Source organism: Hyaena hyaena, unplaced genomic scaffold (assembly GCF_003009895.1).
Source record: "Hyaena hyaena isolate Hyena2069 unplaced genomic scaffold, ASM300989v1 scaffold_126, whole genome shotgun sequence".
Classification (NCBI taxonomy): Eukaryota; Metazoa; Chordata; class Mammalia; order Carnivora; family Hyaenidae; genus Hyaena; species Hyaena hyaena.
This window is the reverse complement of record NW_024080759.1, coordinates 1,637,696-1,656,091: the sequence shown is the minus strand read 5'-3', so window position 1 is coordinate 1,656,091 and position 18,396 is coordinate 1,637,696. Positions and strand designations below refer to the sequence as shown.

Genomic DNA, 18,396 nt, shown 5'->3' with positions numbered 1-18,396 from the left:
TATTCTTCTCAAAGTGGAAATGTGAATAGCATATGAATTATCTGGAAAACAGTTTTCATTATTTTTGTCTCCTTGTGCAGCATGAGATAATCATGGTTAAAAAACAACACCCTCTCTCTTTTGATACCTGGGATATAATAAGCACATATGGCTGTGAGAACTCATTAAATCACCTTGCCACTTCTGACAGGTGGTCCAGTGCTTGCTGGGACTGGAGAAGGAACATGAGGTAGACGTCAATGGCACCGACACGCTGTGGGGAGAAACAGGTAATTATGGTTCCATTGCTTGTAGTCTGGGCCAGCTTTCTTCTGGGCCAACTTTCTAGAGTTTTAGCCTCTATTTTGGACTAAATTGTCTTAAGAATTACTTGAGATGCATGTTAGTCCTTTTCTTATTTTATCACAAGGCATTTGAAGTTTAGAGCTTTTAAAACCTCCCGACTAAGTAGCAAAAATTTTCTTGAAGCAAATAAAATCAGAGTAGTTTTGAATTTGACTAGTAGTTTCTGCACCTCTGATAAATCTTTATTAGAAATACCTATATAAGATGGTAGTTTCTGGTTTGTGGAGTCTTCCATATCCTCCCCAACCTGGTCTTCCTGTGAACAATGCAGTCTGAGCAGGACAGGAGCCTCATACAGATGAATCAAAGGTGCTCTGCACAGAAAGCTGCAGCCTCCCTTGTAGAATGTGAGCAGGACTCCAGCCTGGTGGGGCCTCCCTCAAATCCTGAATGCAAGCTGCCAGGTCCCTTTTCGTGGGGCTGGCTTGGGGTATGTGTATTTAACTGAAGTATGGGAGGGGAGCCCGAGGTGAGTGCATCATAATGAGGATCTGAGTTGGTTACTTGTCAGATTAACACAGATAATGCTGCTTTGAAATTTTCCATTTGACCAGTATTCAAAATATAAGACTTCAAGTTATGAATTATTGTTTAATAGATGTAGCCAAGAGTGGTAAATGCATTTCCGGGCTGTGGTGTGTGTGTGTGGGGGGGGGGGTGTACAGGCCTATCTTGGAGATACTGCATGTTTGGCTCTAGACCACCACAATAAAGCAAATATCACAATAAAGTGGGTAAAATGATTATTTTGGTTTCCCAGTCCATAAAATGTTATGTTCACACTACACTGTAGCCTACTAAGTGTTTAGTAGCATTACGTCTTTAAAAAAGGTACAGACCTTAATTTTAAAATATTTTTTGAGGGCCTCCTTGATGGCTCAGTTGGTTAAGCATCCGACTTCGGCTCAGTTCATGAACTCATGGTTCATGGGCTTGAGTCCCACATCGGGCTCTGTGCTGACAGCCTGCTTCGGATTCTGTGTTTCCCTCTCTTTCTGCCCCTCCCCCACTTGTACTCTGTCTCTCTCTCTCTCTCAAAAATAAACATTAAAAAAATTTTTTTAAAATATTTTTTGCAAAAAAATCTGCCATCTAAGGTTTTAGGGAGTCCTAATCATTGATCCCAGGTTACCGTAACAAATATAAGCATGAAAAAGTTGAAATATTGCAAGAATTACCAAAACGTGACACAGAGACGCAAACTAAGCAACTGCTATTGGAACACAAACCTTTCTTACCTCAGGGTTGCCACAACTTTAAATCTGTTAAAAAAAAAAAAAAAAGTATCTGAGAAGTACAATAAAATGTATACAATAAAACAAAGATGGCTGTGTATGACTTCTGTTTTTACCTGCAGAGAATTATTTCCAAATGCTTCTCAATTATTTCTAACAAGCCAAATGGTAGTGTGTCGAGTTTACCACATAATTCATACTTGGAAACACTTCAGAGTTTCCCCACAGGAAGTGCAGGCCTTCAGTTCAGAGCCTCCTGGTGCCCTCTCTCTGGGGCTGCTACCGTGTGCGTGGTTTATAAAGGTAGTTCGTGGTACCTTGGGAGGAGGCAGCATACACCCTGCTTCCAGGGACAGGGCAGGACCCCAAGTGGGGTTTGATTACTCTTGGGCTCAATGTGTATAGATTTAAATAGTGCCCTTGATTCCACAGAGTCTTTCCTCCACCCATTTAAATAGCACAGGTTGCTCTGTAATTTGGCAAAAGAAAAGTGTCCATCCACTTCCAGATTGTGTAGTGGGTAGCAGTGTAGCATAGACCAGGTCAGTGCATGACCTTGCTTTGTACTGAGCCAGAAGGTCTGAATCCCTGCCCTTCACTTGCCTAGTTAAGCAACTTTGGACAAGTTCCTTTGCCTCCTTGTCAAATGAAGTAAATAGTATCCGCTTTCTAGGATCATGGCAAAGACTGAAGGAGATAAGGCAGTATTGCTCAAATGAATACACCCAATGATAAGACACCCCCCAACCCTGTCATGATTCACTTGCATCTAGAAATTCTGGTTCATTTGTTCTGCGACGAGTCTGAGACTCTTTTTTCTTAACAGGCCCCCCAGAGTATTTGAGCTGACATGGCTTCAGGGCAAAACGAGAAACTATGGAGGGTTGTTTAAAGGGCCTGATTCACGGGATGGGATACAAGAAGTGCCTATGATGACGATGGCATTTAATGCTAGTATTAGCAGTGGCGTGCACTGAGGTCAGACAGGAATCTGTGATCTTTAATGTTGGCTTTTTCTTCTGCATGAAAATTCCTGAGAAGGGCTGCATTTGAGGGTGCTGTGTGAGCATTGTTTTGTCTCTGATGACTAGTTCTGAATTTCCGTATTCTCCCCACTCCACTCTCCCCCATGGGACTCTGAGGGGAGACCCCTAAGAGAAGCTGCAACTCTCCCATTGGTCTTGATGAGAAGATGAGTAATAGTTTAGCCAGTGTCTTCTAAAGCCTCACGCACAACCTTCAAACCACTCTGCAGCCCGAGAAACGGCTCACACCCTTCCTTGGGCATTAGTGGAAATTTCATCAGCCAAAAGTTTGAGAGACTTTTAAGAAATAAATTTAAACCAAAGAAAAAGCTAAGCACTGTTTCTCAGACTCCGGGGGAGCCTGTGACTGTGTAGACTGTGTGTCAATAAAACCAATCTTGCCTTCGCTCCATTTTTCACCTTGGTATCTCTCTCCTGTGTTCCTTCAGAAATGACCACTAATGTTTGTTACCACAGATCCTCCCAATTCCAGGTCTGTGCTTGTCAAAAGGATACTTTGGAATCTCACAGAGAATGTTTTAGATGAGGGCACATCTGCACGTGTGGGCATGGCACAAATGTGGCTGCACTATCCAAACTGGGTGGTCTGTGTTTGGGATTTGGCCACGAAGGGTCTATAGTACCTGATCCTGAATGCCCTCTGGAATAGAAGGCCCTGATAAGGATAGCATGTGTGTGTGGGTCCACTTTTGTTTCTTGTTCTTACCAAGCAGCAGCTTGGCAGGTCCCCAGCCTTGTGGACTGCCCCACTGTGTGCACTGTTTCTCTTTGCTGGGGACCCTTGAAGGAAGAGCAGTTGCTCTGCTTCCTGATTTTGTTTGGTCCTCATTCCTGGGTGTGGTGGTCAGTGGTGCTTTGTGTTTAAAGCACTCTAGCATGAAGCTGATCTGTCTCCAGCCACAGCTCAGGGAGGGCAGAGGGGGTAGGATCCTGTGAGTGAGCTTGTCAGGGTTGTGGAAAGATGACACAAACTGGAAGCTTTGTGTGAATAAAGTGGTTCAGTATTTCTCTTTGAACCCTTGTAGAAGCTTATACTGGTCTGTTGAGTATACATTTAGCTATGAACAGCTTGGCTTTAAAATACCAGCTGATGGGGTAACCAGGGAGGGTCTCCTTGGTCTGTTTTTGGCTCCCCTTCCCATTCTATTTCCATGCAGCGACGCTCCCCTCTTCGCAGATGGCAGCTACCTGTCCTTCTCTCTCAGCCAGTTCTAGAACAGGGGGTGGCTAAATCTGTGCACAAAATCCTTCCCCACTTTTCTGCCAGGAGAGACCCTTGCACTCTTCTTTATAATGCAGAAGTGTCATTTTTATTCCTGTTGCTGATTAGAAGTCACATGCCATCGGTGAGAGGTGATAGCTAACAGCCACAGAGGAGGGAACACAGGCAAGAGCAGACCCATGAGGGTGTCTGGTCACTCACACCAGTCCCTGTGGGTGATAGGAGTAGGGACAGTCCTGTGCCGTCTGTACCCCAAGCCATCTCCCTGCAGATGACCTGGAGTCATCAAAAGTTATCACCGAAGGGTCTGGTTCCTATTTTAGTATTATTATTATTTTTTAATCTTTATTTTTGAGGGAGGGTAGATGGGCAGAGAGACAGAGACAGAGGATCCAAAGCTGTCTCCGCACTAACAGAGAGCCAGGGCTTGAACCCACAAACTGTGAGGTCATGACCTGAGCCATAGTTTGACGCTTAACAAAATGAGACCCCTAGGTACCCTTGGTTCCTGTCTTGGGTTTAAAGAGACAAGAAAGTATAATAGATCTTAAAGATGCTCATCTCAAATAATAACAGTATGTAATTTGGGGTTTTATTGCACTAAACCCACAGCTTTTAGAAAACTGAAAGAATATCTCTGTTGGTTTTAGAGAACAGAGAGTTTAACTTATGTAGGTCTCCCTTTCACCAGCACCTTGGGGCCATTTGCTGTTCCTGTCTGGTTGCTGTTTAGAGTTCAGCCCTTGGAAAACCTGCTGTGTAGTCTGGTAGCGTGTTAGCACCTTCCCTCCAGTGGAAGAATTGGTGGGACTTGTCAGAAAGCACCGAGCCACCGGGGAGGGGACTCCAATGTGTGCTACCACCTGCACCCGCTGTGCCCTCCAGGCTGCCGAGCCTCTTTCCTCTGTGATGTTCCCAGGCGTGGCCAGACTGTCTCAGGCCCTGCTTCCAGGGCAGCCTGGAACATGACAAGAACCCATGAGATGCTTGTGTTATCTCTGTTTCAGGCATTCCTCAGCCATGACAAGTAATTGCTCCCACGAAGTCCCAACCTAACTGAGTTACTGTTTCCATATCTGTGTTTGTTGTGGATTAGCCCAAACTGAAGTGATCAGAGATGCCTCACTGGTGACCTCATGCTGTTGCAAATTGTCAGAGGAACTGTGTTTCCAAGCTGCAGGCAACTCTCAAGTCTGTGAGCCGCCTGTCCCTGTTTCTTGTTTTTTATAGGATATAGAGACTCTTCTATTATAGTAACATTTGCCATTTTACATGCAGACGGGCCTGTCTTGTAAGCAGGGCCTTCCCCACCCCTGACTCCTTTGGGTCACTTTATAGCTAACCATTTATAAATTTGATTATTGATGTTGTTGATTTGATCAATGGTGGTTTTCCCCAAATGGTGGCCTTTAGGAGAAGAGAAAGTTTCCTGTCTCTTGTGTTTACCTGTGTGAACACCAAGTATTTAATCTAGTATTGTGTAACCGAACTTTCTGTGTTGTTGGAAATGTACTCTGTGCCCTGCAGCCTGGTAGGCACTAACCACTGGCCTGTTGGGTGCTTGTCACATAGGTTTTGACTGAGTGAACAAGTAGGCTTAAAGAAAACAAAACTAGGGTTACCTAGGTGGCTCTTCATTTAAAGCGTCCAATTTCAGCTCAGGTCATGATTCCATGGTGCATGGGTTCAAGCCCCGTTTCAGGCTCAGTGCTGACAGCTCAGAACCTGGAGCCTGCTTCAGATTCTGTCTCTCTCTCTCTCTCTCTCTCTCTCTCTGCCCCTCCCCCACTCCCTCCCCCCCTTTTCTCTCTCTCTCTCTCTCTCTCTCTCTCAAAAAAAAGAGCCGTTTAAAAAATTTTAAAAACACAGTTTTCAGGGCAAGTGACGTTAACTTTGCAGAATAACATAGGAGAAATTGTGTTGTTGGAGTGGAGAGGGGTAAGGAGCCTGGTTGCTCATGAGGCCCCAATCTTCTGGTTTCCTTGTGTCTGTCATAGCACAGATCATGTCCTGCTGGATTCCAGGCTGGGTGAGAAACTCTTGTCTGAGTCACTGGTGCCGCAGGTATACTGAGGGTGTAGTTGGGTGCTGGATTGCATCTTTGGGAACACAGTTGTTAACAACCAGACGTGGTGTGGGCATGGCTGATAGCACAGAGTGGCCCGTGCCAGCCCATCCTTAATGTCCCCCTCCCTGCACTGCCAGCCCCACTGCTCACCCTGGGTGTGCTGTGTCCTCACACATTGTCCCTCGGAAATCCTTCTGACAGCTCTCTAGCTGATCTGTCAGCAGGCCTGGGGCCCTGGGCTTCATGCTCAGACAGGATGCTGTTGTGCCCATCGGCTCACCAGTCCCAGGGCTCCCCTTCCCTAACTACTGCAATGGGTGCTCTGTCAGGGGAAGTTAGAAGTCTGGCTGAAATACCTCCTCTATGATTTCTTTTATGTTGTTCATGCTGTTGCAGTTGGCAAAATACTTCAGTTGGTAAGTACTTTCCAAAGAAGTTTAGTAATTGTAAATACCATGGTTTTTTAATGTCAAAGTTATTTAAAACACCTTATTTGCCTCTCTAAGAAGAGCAGAATCTACTTCACTATAAATTGAGTAGATTCTTCAGCTCCATGACCCTCCCTTTTCCTAGCAGTTTGGGGCAGTTTAGTTCAGCATGTGTAGTAATCAAAGTTCAGTATTCTCTTAAATTCTGGACAGAATTCTGGGTAAGACCTGGCTGCCTCTGGACCTTGAATCTGAGGCCTGGCCCTGTCAGCTGGGGTGCAGCATTTCCAGGCCAGTCCTAGGGGAGGGTGATACTCACACTTGTTTCCCTCCTGGACTGTGCAGCCGGGATAATGAGTCTTTGCATCCTTGGTATTTTCAAAGTTGCCCTCTTGTCTTCACGGAACTGCTTTAATCTCCCACTCTGTGGCTCTGCCCACCCTCCCGGAGGTGACGTGTCCTTCAGCTCTGAATTGCAGGTGGACCCAGGCCACGGATGACTGAGCCTGTCACACTCAAGGCTGCTGCAGAATATGGTGCATGCACTCCAGAGAACAGGATGACTTACTGCTAGTTTGAAAATTTTTTAATTTTACTTTGTTTTTTAGAGAGAGGAGGGCTGTCACGTGGTAACAATTTAAAGTAAATTTACCACTTACTGGATTAAGTTTGGCATTCAAACTACATTCTCAGATGTATGGACATCTCAGAGCAGATTTTCAGATGAGAGACTGGAAGGAATAGCATTTGTCCATTGCTTGTTGGGGCACGTGGAGAACTTGGGTTAAGGAGTTTGCTAAACATATCCTGCCAAGAAAAGCTAAGTGACTTACTATCGTATACCTAGGATATTCCGTTTTTGAAGGTCCTCTGTATCTCACCAGTGCTGTTGTTGGAAAATCCTTCTCAAGACATCCCTTCTTCTACTGGGATTTAGGTTTAAGAAAATACCTAAGATGAGTGGAAACCTTATGTTTTGTCAATCCAAACAAAAGTAGAAGTTCTTGATTGTCTTTGGACTCAAAACATGACAGAGAAGTAACCCAGAACCCCAGAGGATGAGGGTGGTAATCCAGGATTCTGTAGAGTATGGGAGAGAGGGTAACTCAGGACCCTGAAGAGAGGCGGAAGCCTGAAGAGAGAGGATGGGGTAACCTAGGACCCTGTAAGGGGAAGGACCAAGTAGGGGAATGTAGGACACTGGGGGAGCGGCTAACCCAGGCTCTGGAAAAGAGAGATGGGCATGAGACTCACCCTAAAGTAGAGACAGATTTGGCGGTAGGAACTAAGGGGGCTGGGTTTGTCTGTACCTTGTCTTTTTACTGCTCTGGCAGACCCCTGGGGTTTGCCCCCCCCAGCATGGGTGTGCTATAGAGAGCCATTCCTCTCTGCTGACAAGACAGCAGAGAGCAGCTGACCTGTGTGTGCCTGCCCTGGGGCAAGAAGTGAAACAAGTTGAAAACCCACAGAGTGCATCTTGCTGCAAATTAACTGTAGCCTGAACACTTACCTATAGGAACTCTGTTCACCACTTCTGTCATGTTGCTTTTGCTGTGGAGAGAGTCCACAAAAATTACTTGTGAGTAATTCCTTACTGTTCGTTACTGTTCGTTAAAAGACAGCAACAAATACCTTCAACATTATAAACTTGCACTCATCTACATTTAAGTAGCTTAGAGCATCTTTACCTACAAACACTGTAGCTTGTTCTTTCAGTCACTCCTGGAAGAACTATACGTGGTTCATCTGCACTTTCTCAGAAAAATCATAATTGTTTCTTTCAAATTCTTGTTGAAGTGTTCAGATCCTCCCTCCCTACGTCCGTCCGTCCGTCCTTCCGTCCGTCCTTCTGTCTGTCCGTCCTTCCTTCCTCCCTCCCTCCCTGCCTTCCTTCCTTCTGTCCTTCTGTCATGGCTGAATGTGAACTTGCATAGAGTGGTTCTGTGGAAGTGCCCTTTCTAACCCCGACCCCTTGCATGGAGTCCTGCACGTAACTGCCCGCCTCAGGGCATCCTCAGCCCATTAAGGAGAGAAGGAAGAACCACACATTATGTATGCTTTAAATAATGTGGTGTGTACGAGGGTCTATCAAAAATGTGAGCATTCTCAGCACACTTTAGAAGTGACAGCTGCTAAAAGCTGTGTTCTGATTTTTTTGGATCAAAGTCTATATGAAATGTTACTTATGTTGTCTGTGTTTTAGGAAATTGTTCTTAAATTGAATTATGTTATTTATAGTACATATTATTCCTCAAAGGATTTGAAGAGGCTTATTTGAAATAATACATGAAAGAATAGGAAAAAAATAATGTTAGGAATAGGACACAAGAATTTGCACAGATATTCCTGCTACCATGTTCTGAATGTTCATTAGATTGAGCTGTTTTGACCTTAGGGTGCCATGTGACCAGAGTTCAGAGGGAACGTAGTCATTGTAGATTATTTTTATTGTCTGTGGGAGAAGGCTTAACAATTCTTCAGGAAAAGAAAAGTATTTTTCTGGTACTCCTGTTCTAAAACAACATTCATAGTCTGTTTGATTAGTTGGGTACATATATATTTTTAAGAGAGAGTGCATGCATGTGTGCATGGTGTGGTGGGGTGAGCCGGGGGGGGGGTGCAAAGGGAGAGAGAGAAAGAGAGAGAATCCCAAGCAGGCTTCATGCTCAGCGCAGGGCCCAGTGCACAGCTTGATCCCACAATCCTGGGATCATGACCTGAGCCCAAATCAAGAGTCAGATGCTTAACCAACTGAGCCACCCTGGTGCCCCTAGTTGGATATTTTTAAGGGGGACGTCCCAGAGGCAACAGCATAGGAGTTAGATCTCTGATTTTAATGTTTTATTTATTTATTTATTTATTTATTTATTTATTTATTTATTTAGGAGAGAGAGAGAGAGAGCGTGAGCAGGGGAGGGTCAGAGAGAGAGGGAGACACAGACTGAAACAGGCTCCAGGCTCCGAGCTGGCAGTCAGCACAGAGCCCGACGCGGGGCTCTAACCCACGAACCGCGAGATCATGACCTAAGCGAAAGTCGGACGCTTAACCGACTAAGCCACCCAGGCGCCCCAGATCTCTGATTTTAAACCCTCCTCTACCTCCCACTAGCTATGTGACCTTGGGCAAGTTGTTTACCTTCTCTGGGCCTTATTTTCCTCATCTATAAAACCAGGATGAGTAGTAGTTACCTCATAAAAATTAGTTGTATATTAAATGAATTTGTGAACTTAAAGGGCCATGAAGTGTCAATATAGGAAGCATTTTATAGGAATTATAATATTAAAATATGTTAGGATTTTCCCATTTTGATTGAGAGCATGGATCCAGGTTCATTCAGCTGTTTGGGTTTAATTCCTGACTGATACTGATTGGCTCTGGGTTTGGGGCATGTCATATAACTCTTGTACTCGATTCCTTCACCTCAATAAGGCGGATGTAACACTCATCGAATTCAAGGGATTCTTACCAAGATTAAATAAAAATTCACCCATAGTGTTTTACTCAGAGCTTGGCAGTTGTAAGTGTTCATCAGATGCAGTTTGCCGCCAGGGTTATGATAAATTGCTAATATTAATTATTGAATGTTACTTAGTTATACTATACATTTGGTCTTAATAGATTATTCAAATGGATGTTTAAGTGATAGAATCTTAGTTTGCAGTTACTTTACAAATACGAAGGACAAAAATGACTTTCAGTTACTTGTGAAGCCCTATTTAGTGACAATTTTATTTCCGTAATGAATTGCTTGGCAATTTGAGGTTCATGTTTAGTCTTTAATTCTCACACAGAGATTGACAGCGTGTTTTTACAGAAACTTGTCACATGTCAGGCAGGTCCTGGTTACTCAGATTTGGTTCCTGCCTTGTTTTAACCTCCATAGGTAGGTTGTCGGGAGCTGGCATGATATGATGGGGAGTCGCCCTTTCATGTGATGCTTGGTTGTTGCCTGTGGCCTGGTAACATCCATCCTTTCCTCCATCCTTCTGCCAAATGGGGAACACTAAGGCAGGGTCAGACCTAGGATGGTGTTGCCAGCCATTACTTGGGGGACTCACTGAGCATCTGGGCAGTGCTGGCTTCCCATTCATAAGATCGTGGAGCCCATCCAGTGGGCTGGGTTCAAGGCTAGGGGTGCTGGGGATTTCTGTGGGGTTCATCCCTCAATGCAGTGATATTTTTCAGTAAGAGTAATCTTTATTGTGTTTCATTTTACTCTTTTCGTTGTTGAGAATTAGATTAAGTAACTGCCTGGTCCCTGTGGAGATGAAGAATTTATAGCTGCAGGAAGTTGTTATTCTGTCTAATGAAAGCCTTCCCCTCCTCTCAACGAAGGAAGCAAATGCTTAACAAAGCAAGGCTGTGGGGCTTAGCTTTTATGAATCTTAGCCCTACTCCTTGCAGGTGGATGGGGGGGTGTTGCCTGCTTTTGTTTGGGGTTGAGTGCTGCTTTCACTCAGGCCTAGGACTTTGGGGCCAGCCTGTCAGCGGCCCTCAGGGCGGCCCTCAGGGTGGCCGCCCAGCCCGTATTCAGGAGACAACAAAGCCAAACACAGTGGGGGGTCAGCTTCCTCCATAACCACTTCTTAACTGGTTAGTTTTTGGAAATCAAGGGAGAGGGACTGCCATTCCCAAAGAGTTTTAAAAAAATCGTAAAAATTCTTAGTTACATTTGACCTCTTAGATAAAAGAGCTGAGAATTTTCCAGCATTTCATGCATACTCTTTACTTTTTGTTCTTCTCCTTTGCAGTTGAGTGGGGTTTGTCCAGAGACCCTCCAGCTGAGGCTTAGACATCACTGCCTGTGGCACATCTAATGGTTTCCATCTTGGTCACAACTAGATGACACTTACGAGAATCTTGCTGCTTATTACTAATGTTGGCACTTTGATTTTGTTTTCTACTAATTTTTATAACAGGCAGAAAATGCCAATATATTAGGAAATAAATTGCACCAATAAACATAAATATGCAATCAAAGCAGAGCCACTCTGTCCTTGTCCCTCTCTCAGCCATCTGGGTCAGCGGGACTGCCTCTCTGCCTGTGCATACGGTTGGGCTCACGTGTTCTGCTCCAGCCTCAGAGGGTGGTGTGGCCGTGTGTAAGGACTGTCTGAGAAAGCCGCCGTCGGGAAGTGGGAGCCGCGTCTGTGTGCACTGACCTGTCACCCTTCTCTCAAGGTCTCTAAATTAGGGACAGAAACATCTGAGGGGGGAATAATGATCCATTGTTAAAACCTCAAGCCAGCCATCCTGTGCCTGTGTATTTGGAGTGACAGATCTGCCATAAAATATTATAAACAGCCCTGTTTGTGGAAATGACTGCATTCCTGGCACGTTGATAGTTGAGTGTTTGTAAATCAGACCTTTGCCCAGAAAACTTGAATACGTAAAAGATTCCTGCAAAAGATCCATTTTACAAAGAACCAGATCTAACTGATGTTCTCAGGAAGTTCATAATATCAAGCGTCAACTGGTTTTCTTAAAAGGAACGTCTGCCGTGATAAATCTGCTCTGAAGGCAGGACAGTATTGCTAAGGTACAGTTATTCAGACTCCTCAGAAAATGATCTATGCTTTCATGGGAATTTAATTAGAAAAATGCCATCTCATTAAGGAATTTGCAAGTAAAAGAAATTGTGTCCAGTTTAAGTCCTAAAAAGTGCCATGTGGGTTCACTCCATTTCATGCCAGGTCTTTGCACCTTCGTCTCTGAATTTCTTTGGCCAGAAGATAGGCATTTCCCCACTGCCAGAGCCTGGCCTGTTCTTCCTGTCTTCCCCCACTCCTCTCTTTTCTCCTGGCCGCACAGAATGCACTGACCCTCCTTAGAGTCTGGTAGTCAGCTCAGAGGTCAGCCTTTTCAGCAGAATAGTTGGAATTCCTGAGCAGAGTCTTGCCTGATTTTGTTTCAGCATGTAGTTGACTATGCTTCAGTCTTGCTGTTTCTGAGTCTGGTGTCCTTAAATCTGTGGCTGCTGGAACTTGGGGTGCACTTTAGCCTCAGGGGTTTTGAGTGACGAGGCCAGAAGTATTCATGAGAGTTGAAAATGGAAACGCGGGTCCTGTGGACCTGCATCAGTTGAAAAGGAGAGTGCCTCATTAGGACTTTGTGTGCAGAGCATGGGCGGTGTTAGGCCGGAGCAAACTCTGTGTGACACTTTCAGCCTGTGCTTATAGGTGCTTTATCATCTCGAAAGGAAGTTAATCACCAAATGCACAGCAGGTCTGGCGGTAAAGGAAGAGAAGGGAATCCAGCCCTGTCGCCAGGCCTGGGGTGGCGCTCTCATCCGCTCATCAGCTGCTCCAACTTCTGGCTTCTCTGGCGCCTCCATAAAACACACAACCCTATTTTTAGTGCCGGGCTGTTGTTTCTGATGTGCTGCTGTTGCAAAAATTCAGTAGCAGCTGCACCAGACATCCGGATTTAAAGGCCCCATTTACAATACAGATGAAACTTGTTTACTAAATAGAAGATAATGGAATGTTAGTGAGGCTTTGCTGCTTCAGGACCTCATCAAATGGAAGTGCCCTGAGTTTGTTCCTTCCCAGACTGTCCTGCACATCCGCTGGCCATGACCCTGCCTGTGGTGTGTGTGTGTGTGTGTGTGTGTGTGTGTGTGTGTGTTCATTCGTTCGTTCGTTCATTCTTTCCTTGCTGTGGTCTACTGCGGCCAGAGGAGGAGAGAGGGGGAGATCCCTAATTGGAGGAGGCTTGCAGAGGTTAGCAGGTCCAGGAGGTGGCTCACTGCCCAGAACTTCCATCTCTCAAGCTGCTCACGGGTTATGTTCTGATCCATCAAGATAACATACTTAAAAAGTGCTCGTGTTATTTAGGAATCATTAAAATTAATGCCACAGCAGGAACGGACTCTCCTGGGCATGTCTGTGATAGTTGGGGCCAAGGCCTATAGTATAGACAGGATCCTCTCGGCCACTGGTTTTCGGATATTCTGGTATGGGAACCGCCACCTCCACCCCCGTGCATCAGTGTATAAAACTGATTTAAATACTGTTTTGTGGTATTTATTTATAATTTTCTTACAAGTTTAGATGTATAGCTAGTGGCAGAGCGCCTCTTAGGGTAACACAGATAAGAATGGCACCTGCAGTCGAGACCCTGCGTTTCTGTGTCAAGAAAATCAGCAGGACAGATGGTAGCAGCTACATGTGGCTCTTGTTAGAGTTGTAAGAAAATTCTTTGAATGGTTGTTGACAGGAAAATAATATTAAGATTGCCCAATGACAAGCTGCTCTGGTGACACATTCCCTGCCTCAGGGGACTTAGGGCCAGAGCAAAGTGAGTGCCCCCTGCCTTTCCAGAAGGAGAGGGCTTGCTTTCAACACCATCTTCCACAGCCTGACCTTCACATCCTTAGGGCCCCAAGAGTAGGATAGCCTGGCACTTTCACTCACTTGCTCATGAGTCCTGCCATCTTGCTCACTTTCCCGGTGCACAAGGTCCCTGGGATGGATGGGGAGCTCAGGTGATCTGCTGGGCAGCTGTGGCTCCTCTCTGTGATGGGGGAGTCTCTGGCCCCACTGCTCTGTGTCCCTGGGGACGGTCTGAGGAGATTTCTTTGTTTCTTGGAAGAACCATTCTTCCCACAGGGAGATCAGGCCCACATGTCAGGTTTACGTGCTTGTGCACATGTGGCTCCTAGGGGTTATACTGTGGTCAGGCTGACTGGAGGTGGAGTAGGTGTGGTTGTCTGTCCCCAAGAGGGGTCTGAGGAGGACAGAGGGATGGAGATGTGTGTGTGAAAAGCTGGGTTTGTGAGCACTTGACTCTCCTGGGTGCCCAGGGGAATGGGACACAGACCCTAGGGTTCACAGTGGAGCCAGGCTGCCCTCTAAAAGGAGATGCCCTGCTATCGGGGCTCTGTGTGCTACATATGACCAAGTCGCCCTGCATGTTCCATTGTGTGTTACTTCTTTGAACTGATGACAAGTTTGTGAGACTGTTGATGGCCCTGTGGGTTGCTTCCAGTTTGTGGCTGTTTTCAGTACACCTCTCAGTGCACTACAAGGGCATCCCCAAATACGTGTGTGCAAGTGGTGTTGCTGTGCAATGGGATGCGGATGACTACTCCAGCCAGCAGTGTGTGTGAGTGTATCCATTTCTCAGTTACTTGGATTGCTAATGAGGCTGTGTACTTTTCATAAGTTCATTGTCACTTGGACTTCACCTTTGGTGAAGGACTTTGTACTGTGTTTTCCTGATTTTCATACTGAGAGGTCTTATTGATTTCTAGGAATACTGGGTCTGTTCTGGAAGCCAGAAATGTGTGTGAGGCTGGGACAGTGTGGTCCTAGGCAGGCAGCAGGAAGAGAGCCATGACACCACACTAGGCCCTCTCCTTCCTCACCTGCATTGTCAATGCTCCCTCCTGAGCTGTCGCTGTTCCTCCTCAGCCCCTTTCTGTCCTGAAGGAAGCTGCCCTAGCGTAGTCAGCCCCTTCCTGAAGCTTCTCTTGTCCTGGCCTGGGATTGTCCTTGCAATCTATGACTGTCCTTTCTTGTAGATGATGATTCATGTGACATAGCAGAGGACCCTCATCTAACTAAACCCCTCTTTTTACCATGCCCCATCAGGAATCACAGCATGGGGGGGTGGTGAGGAGGCATAGTCACTGATGAGGGGGCTTCATGAGAACCTTTCCAATGTATTCTCTTTCCTTCCATTCTATTTATGTTTTATCCTTGGCTGTCTTCCCTCGAACACCATTACTACCAGCAGGCCCCTCACTACTCAGGATTGCACTAAGGTATTCACCTGAGCATTCAAAGCCCCCAACAATCTGACTCCCTATTCTTGCTTTCTTGACATTCTTAATCCAGAATCTTGATTGGTTACAGAGATTCTAAGCTCTGTATAGACAGGAATGATTTGATATGCCCTTGACTGCATCAGTAATTACTAGTTCTTGCTGATTGAAATTTATGACTTTAAGGTAAGAGGCTAGACTGGATAATAGGATTGGTCTGTGTGTGTGTGTTGCATTATATTCTGATTATCTCTTGCTGGGGGCGGGGGGGGGTGCAAAAAAGCAAAAGAAGACAATGAAGTTAAAACGTAGTGGCTTCTGAATCGGCAGTGTGGACTGGGCTTGGTAGGGATGACTCACCTCTGCTCACCTACTTTAGCTGGTGCAGTGAGACTCTGGGAATCCGTTAACCGAATGGTGCACACACAGGCTAGCCAGTTTGTGGCTGGCTGCTGGGAGCTCACCTGGGACTGTCAACCACACACAGGCCTGGGTTCTTCTCCCTGTGAGTGTTACCACAGGGCCACTTGGGTTTCCTCCCGTGGAAGGCGGTGTCTGGTTCCAAGAATGAATGTTCTGAAGGGAAATGAAGTTGCCCATCTCAGGGTCTGGCCCAGACACTGGCATGTCCTCATTCCTTCTGTGTTGTATTTGTCAGAGTGGTCACAGAGCCCACCCAGATCGAGGGAAGTGGGGAAAGGTGCAGAACTGCCCTCCTGGCAGTGGGAGGACTGTCCACGAATCTGTGGCGCCCTTCAGCCATCACACACTAACAGACTCCCTCCTCTCCTGTGACCTTCCTTCAGCCCTGACTGCCGCTGCCGGAAGAGGGAAGCTGGAGGTGTGTGAGCTGCTGCTGGAGCATGGAGCTGCTGTGTCTCGGACTAACAGGAGAGGGGTCCCACCTTTGTTTTGTGCAGCACGCCAGGGGCATTGGCAGGTACCCGGTGGGAAACAGTGGGTGGGATAGAGCTCACTAGTGCCCATCTCCCCGGGGTCCACATGTGGCTCCCCTGAGCCCTGTCTTTTTCATGTTCTTGGCCTCTGCTTGTGCTGTCACTTCTCCATAACCACCAGCATTTGATAGGCTAGCGCAGTCAGCCATTGTAGGCTGGTAACCTAACCGGGAGCAAGGCTGGTGACCTGACCAGGGGAGACCGCAGCTGCCTCCTTTTAACCAGGGAGGGTTACTCTTCTGTTATGAGAACAGAAGACGTGCTATAACATACCTATTGTTGTGATTTTGTGACCCATTTGTCCAGCACACTTAGAAGAGTGGTTCTGTTGTGCTCTTTAGAAAAGGAAACATGTGCCCTCTGGTCTAAGACTGTGATTTCAGGCTGATTTCTTTTACTAGGAGTGGCCTGTTGTGCAGGGGATCTTCGAGAACAGTAGTTCAGTCATTTATTCATTTTGCAAACAGTGGCCACGTACCCACCCCATCCCTGGCACCAGGTTACATTCAAACTGCAAATTAATGGATCTTACTACATATATTATAGGAAGAGTTTTCTAGACCCAAGTTTACATCACAGGATTGTGATACTAGTGCGATTGTTAGGAACTACGAGTCCTCCCCACCAGGATTTTGGTTTTTCAGTTCTGTTTCCGAGAGCTTGGTTTGTACCATTTGCTTCCTGTCATCCTTATAACATCTCTGTGATGCCCTGGCTAATCCTGTCTCCTGGGCTCAGTATTTCCGAAGTCCAGGGGAGGTTCAGAAAGCATCTGTCAGTGTTTCAAGAATAAGAAAGCAATGGAAATATGCCACCTTCTGTTGTGGCCGTATAACTAATGCTGTGCCAGAGGGAGGGAGACTCTGGCCTCCCCCCTGCATAAAGCCCTTCCCGCTGGGATGGTATTTGTAGGAGACACCTCTCTGGTTTTTTGTTTGTGTTCCCCAGCCTTATCGCTATGAACTAGTTGAAGGCACAGAGCTGAGGCTGGGAATGTCTTCTAAGAAGACATTTGCTAAAAATTGCCTGCTGTGAAGGTCAAGCCATCCACTAAGCCAAAGGCTTAGAAAAGCTGATTGCTTGGGGGTGTGGTGGGTGAATGCTTTCCTGCAGCCCCTGCCCCCCTGTGGGAGTGTAACTGCAGGACCACCACCCTGGAGCCGGGGACCTTCGCCCCTTCCGTTAGTTCTGCCCATTGATCCCGTGAGCCCCATTGTGTCTCTCTCCTCATGACTTGATTGTGACTGGTATCTCCCCTTCTCCACATTACTGTTCATGTCTTGTATGTGCGTGTTTTACGGCTATAGTAATGCATTAGGTATGTGAAAAAAAGAGTGCGTATTTGGAAGAAGATTCTATTCAAAGGAATACAATGGAAAGCTGGGACAGGCCCTACAAATCACACAGTGTAGAAGGCGTTTGAAGAAGAGACTCCTTTACTGCTTTTAAGTGTGGAAAACTGGGTAGAGAGCACAGGATTGAAAGTGGAGCAGGGGAATGTAATTCCAATGTTTCTTTCAGATCGTTAGATTACTTTTGGACCGCGGCTGTGATGTGAGCCTAAGTGACAAGCAGGGCCGGACGCCCCTCATGGTGGCCGCCTGTGAAGGACACTTGAGCACCGTGGAATTTCTCCTTTCAAAAGGTAGTAGCATGGGAGCCCCTGCAGAGGTTTCTTCGGAATGGACAAAGAAAAGAGCTCTGGTAGATCCACTGGCAGTGCTTTTTGATTCAAGTCTGAAAAGTCTTCTTGTTATGGACATTCTCTGACTTACACACAAGTAGAAAGAATAGGTAGTAGATGTATGTACCTATTACTCGGCTTCAGCGGTGGTGACCGTTTTGCCAGCTTCAGATCTCACAGGCTTGATTGCCACCGGTCAAGCCAGGTATTTGCAAATGTGAATCGATTTGCCTCTGGGCTTTGTCTTAACGAACTCATGTTCTGCGAATGGGCTTTTCTTTCAGGTGCTGCCCTTTCCTCTCTGGACAAAGAGGGACTGTCGGCCTTAAGCTGGGCTTGTCTGAAGGGTCACAGGGCAGTGGTCCAGTTTCTGGTTGAGGAAGGAGCCGAGATAGATCAGACGGACAAGAATGGCCGCACTCCCTTGGACCTGGCCGCCTTCTACGGTGATGCAGAGACTGTAGGTACCCGCAGGTGGTCACATCGTCCACCTGCACGCCTGCCAGTGCTGCAGAGAAACCCAGAAGTTGAAACTATTCCCGGAGTGTGTGTGAGGCCATGTTGAGTGTGGTCAGTGTGGACCTGTGTGCATTGGGGTAGTTTTCATTTTTCTCTTCTCTGGCATTCAGTCTATTGCAGAATTT

At 46.3% G+C, this 18,396-nt stretch overlaps 1 protein-coding gene across 6 annotated transcripts in view; it reads left to right on the top strand.

The window, feature by feature from the left end:
• The window catches only part of TANC1 (tetratricopeptide repeat, ankyrin repeat and coiled-coil containing 1), a 243,775-nt gene that overhangs the window by 214,381 nt on the left and 10,998 nt on the right, over positions 1 to 18,396 (top strand). For all 6 annotated transcript variants that reach the window (XM_039237550.1, XM_039237555.1, XM_039237554.1 and 3 more), the window contains 4 exons: positions 191 to 269; positions 15,919 to 16,052; positions 17,590 to 17,713; positions 18,037 to 18,212. In XM_039237550.1, the coding sequence (XP_039093481.1) occupies positions 191 to 269; positions 15,919 to 16,052; positions 17,590 to 17,713; positions 18,037 to 18,212 (513 nt within the window). The remainder of the gene's footprint in view (positions 1 to 190; positions 270 to 15,918; positions 16,053 to 17,589; positions 17,714 to 18,036; positions 18,213 to 18,396) is intronic.